This window comes from Medicago truncatula, chromosome 3, assembly GCF_003473485.1.
Source record: "Medicago truncatula cultivar Jemalong A17 chromosome 3, MtrunA17r5.0-ANR, whole genome shotgun sequence".
In the NCBI taxonomy this organism is placed as follows: domain Eukaryota; kingdom Viridiplantae; phylum Streptophyta; class Magnoliopsida; order Fabales; family Fabaceae; genus Medicago; species Medicago truncatula.
The window spans coordinates 17,392,894-17,397,199 of NC_053044.1; the positions used below are offsets into that span (position 1 = coordinate 17,392,894).

Below are 4,306 nucleotides of genomic sequence, written 5' to 3' on the forward strand. Positions count from 1 at the left end.
GATCTCCTTTCGGTCTCAGTGAGTGTGTTCCTCTAGCAATCATGCTTATTCTTATGGTTGATTGCTATTGGAATCCTTGGAGAACGAAACTTTATTGTCTCAAGGTTTGCTAGACTATTCTCATGTTTCACAGTCCTTGTTTAATTTCACTTGTTCCAATATCAAAACTTCTTCTTTCGATGCTTCATTTTGATATTTGTGATGATGAATTAACAAGTACTAACCTTCTGTTATCGTATTATAAGTTTGATACTTGTTAATTCATTGTAAAATCGGTGAAATTAAACAAAATAAAAACCGTGACATTGTGGTCACCCAAGCGCTACCCATAGTTACACGTAGGTAAAAAGAATTGTAATTATTACTTCTTCAGGCGTAAAATAAAACAAAATAAAAAGTCATCGATGAGGTTGCCATAAATGGTAACAGGCCTGTCTATAAATTAAGGAGCCATTCGGTGCCAAACCATCTCATCTCTAGAACTCCACACAAATATCAATATCAAACGTAGCAGCATATCAAAATTAAGATGTCGGCAAAGAAAAATGTTTCTCTTTTTGTGCCATTAATGGTTTTAAGCATGCTAATGACAACATTATATGCAAGCCAAATCAATGACATAACATGCTCTGAGGCTATTTCATCATTGTTGCCATGTCTACCTTTTTTGGAGGGCTCTCTACCAGCAACACCATCTACCGACTGTTGTGCTGGAGCAACTAATTTGTTCCACAAGGTTGACACCACTAAGATTCAGAGAAAAAATATCTGTCACTGTCTCAAAAACACTTCAACAAAATTTGGAGTTAATTCGAAGAGATCCAAACAACTCCCACAACTTTGTCACATTAATCTCTCATTTTCAGTTGATACTAAAATTGATTGCAACTCGTAAGTTTGTCTTGTTCTATTCTTACTAATTCCACATATGCAGTAATGTTTTTTTTTTTTGGCTTTTGCATCGGTTTCCGCTTACCAATGGTGGACGACTAATCTGGCTCATGCGTAGAGGCATGCGCAATGACCAAGCGTTGTTATCCTCTGGGAATGAACTTCTTGCCACTGGAGCCCAAACAACTTGATTATATGCAGTAATGTATTGTTTTTCTATATTGTTTATTCTAAATATTATTTTAATTATATGCAGGATGTCATGATTCTACCATAGGGTCAGATCCTGAAGAAATTTTGCAGAACTATATTATGGCACTAGAATGAAGATTGTATAAATAAGGAATGTGAAAGATTGTCGCAGCTCTTTTTAGTGATTCATGCTTTCTGATTTTTTTTCTGTCTAATAGTTTAGTGGCTGAAGCTCAAACAATTAAATGTGGAAAAATGGAATGTCCGAGGTTCAAACCCCAACCCCTACCAATTGAGCTGAGCACACAAGGACCATGCTTTTTGAAATTTATTAATGGAAATAGAATCATATATCTTTATTATCCATTTATGTTTTCCAAATTTCTAGTGTTTAATGTTATTCAGGTGAGTGGAAATGTTGTTTACGGAGACAAATTATACAAAGAAGTACTAAATAAAGTGTGATTGCAGTTTACAAGTTCTAGCTCACTAGTAAAAAATGTTGAAACTGTCTCATAAGATGTGCAATTTTGAACATTGATGCCTCCATTTACACGTGAGTTTTAAATAGTTATTTTCATTTTTACTATGATAAAAATTGCACTATAGCAACATTTGTAACAAAATCAACGTCAACAAAATATAACATGTTTAGATGTACACATAAATGTCATAAAAAATACACAAAATTAACTTCCTTTTTAAAAATTAAATAAATTTTCAATTAAGGTGTTAATTGATAATGAATTGATTTTGAGTGCTATGTGGGGCTTCTTTATCGTTAACAAAATAAAAATTGTATAAAAGTTACCATAAAATAGTTGTTTAAATATCATTTCCCTTGAATAGTGATATTTGAATAACCATTTAATAATAATTTTTTGTGACAATTTTGGTGTGAATTTCATTATGTAATAAAACAAATGGTTGTTGTTGAAATACAATGCCATAGAGTCATTAGTAAGACACATTAGCAAATTTAGCGTTTATTAAATTATTATTATTATTATTTTTAGGTTTAAATATGTTTTTGCCCCCTATAAATATATCAACTTTTTTGTTTTAATTCTTCTAAAAATTTCCTACAACTTTTAGTCCCAATAAAATTTTCAATCACTACTTTTTGTCCTTATTTTTAAGAAAACTTTTGTATTTTTTTATTGAAATTGTACAGAAATGTATAGAATATTGCAAAAATCACTCAAAAAAATTAGAACGTTTTAACAAAACATAAATTAACTATGAATTTTTTACCGTAAAAAATCTGAAAATTCATAATTTATGTTTTGGTAAAAAATTCTAATCTTTTTTGGAGAGATCCTTATAATATTACAGATTTTTCTGTAAAATTTTATTCAAAAATATGAATTATACATATGAGTTTACTTTGAAGAAGGGACAAAAGTGAAGGTGAAATTTTTTTGAAAGTCTAAAAGTTGAAGAAATTTTTTAAAATGATTAAACAAAAAGTTGACATATTTATAAGAATAAAAAACATATTTATCCTTACTTTTAATTGCTTTTTAGATATTGATATTTAAAATTTATAAAAGGAAAATATATACATTCAAGACCAATTGTCAATTGAGCATCCAACTAAAACAACTCTATCGCATCCAAAAAAAACCTCTATTATATTTGAATTTTACTTGAGTTACATAGCTTTTAGATAACAATGATGATGCTTTAGATGTGAGAATTGGAGATGAATAATTAAAATAAATTATTTAAATATTAGAAAATAATTGATTAAGAGAGATAGAAACAACATTGTTACCAAAAACTATATCACCAAATATATATGTACCGGAATCTTAGGAATAGTTTAATTAATAAATTGAATTTGTTCAGAAAAAAGTTTAATAAATTGAATGGTTCATACTACCACATCTGTCTAGTTATGAAAAATCGAGAAGGACACGTGGGACCTCTACTGATTTCCAACGTGAATTTCTTTTTGGGCCAATTACTTTCCGCTTTTTAATGTAAAATATTTGTCCCAATTTATGGCGTGATTGTCTAGTGTCATATCCATGATTGAAGGTTCAACAACCAGAAATTGACTGATATAAATTATTAACCCTTAATTTCCGTTGCCTAAATCTAAAGCATGAATAGTGTTTGTCTAATAATCACCATGTCCTCGTGAGCGTACCTCAGTCGATAAGAACAATAAATAATATATATAAGGTCTGGGGTTCAAACCTCGATCATCACAAAAAAAAAGTAATCAATGTCCACTATAATAAAAAGGTTAAACACGTACGTTCAGTTTTGGAGAAAAGGGAGAAAAGTCAAGAGAAGAGAAGAGAACCATGAGAGGCTGCCGATTTTGAATTATAAGGTAAGGGTGAGACTAACATTCAATTTTCTTAAGTCTATAATTCCGATGATTAGATTTAACAAGTGTAGGTTTAGTTTTTGAATGTTGAGAATTAGGGTTAAGAGTGATAATTGAGAATTAGATGATGGAAACTTGTAGAATTGATGTAGAAAGTGTTTACAGACCTAAGATAATCCATAGGGTGATGTTTAGAATCAATTTTAAGCTTTGAACCATGTGATTAGGTGAATTTTCGTAAAAATCTACATTCTACCCGAGCCTGAATTCATTGCTCGCCCTGGGGAGCGATGATCGTCGCCTTGCGAGTAGCACTTGGTAGCTCGCCATAGCGAGTTGATCAGTGAGTCAACCTGATTTTGTGAATTAACTCCTTTAGTCGAGCTTTAGATGATTTTGAGTGCCTGAATATGTATGAAAATGATTAGGCAAGTTTTTAGATGGAAACTGAACATGGGAAAGTTAAAAATGGGATTTTTGGGTGAAAAATGTCAAGTTCCCGAGAGCACGAAGTTTTAGTTCGCCAAGGCAAGTAGCTTATGTAACACCCCGTTTTCCCAATATACAAATTTCTTAAACAATTATCAGAGTAAAACCATAAACGGGATATCACATAGAAACGTAATCCAAAGACAGTTAAGTAATAATTTAACCTTCACAAAATATCTTTAACATAGCAGCGGAAAATCATAAACATATATCATAAACGTTTTGGCACGCAGGCCCAACAAGTATCTCAAAAGAGTTTATCAAAGCATAATTTATCATGGCAGTTCACGTAAAAGAATGAAGCATGTTATAGTATTAACCCCATCCCGTTACGTATCAGAGCGACCTAGACGACACAGTGAGGCAAGGCCACTCACAGAAGCAACTGCACAC

At 31.4% G+C, this 4,306-nt stretch overlaps 1 protein-coding gene across 1 annotated transcript; it reads left to right on the forward strand.

The window, feature by feature from the left end:
* The first annotated feature begins 453 nt into the window (after window positions 1-453).
* LOC120579353 (non-specific lipid-transfer protein) lies at window positions 454-1,558 on the forward strand. Its single transcript, XM_039831344.1, has 2 exons — window positions 454-891; window positions 1,148-1,558. The coding sequence occupies exons 1-2, from the start codon at window positions 530-532 to the stop codon at window positions 1,155-1,157; spliced, it is 372 nt and encodes a 123-aa protein (XP_039687278.1). The 5' UTR covers window positions 454-529; the 3' UTR covers window positions 1,158-1,558.
* The last annotated feature ends 2,748 nt before the right edge of the window (window positions 1,559-4,306 follow it).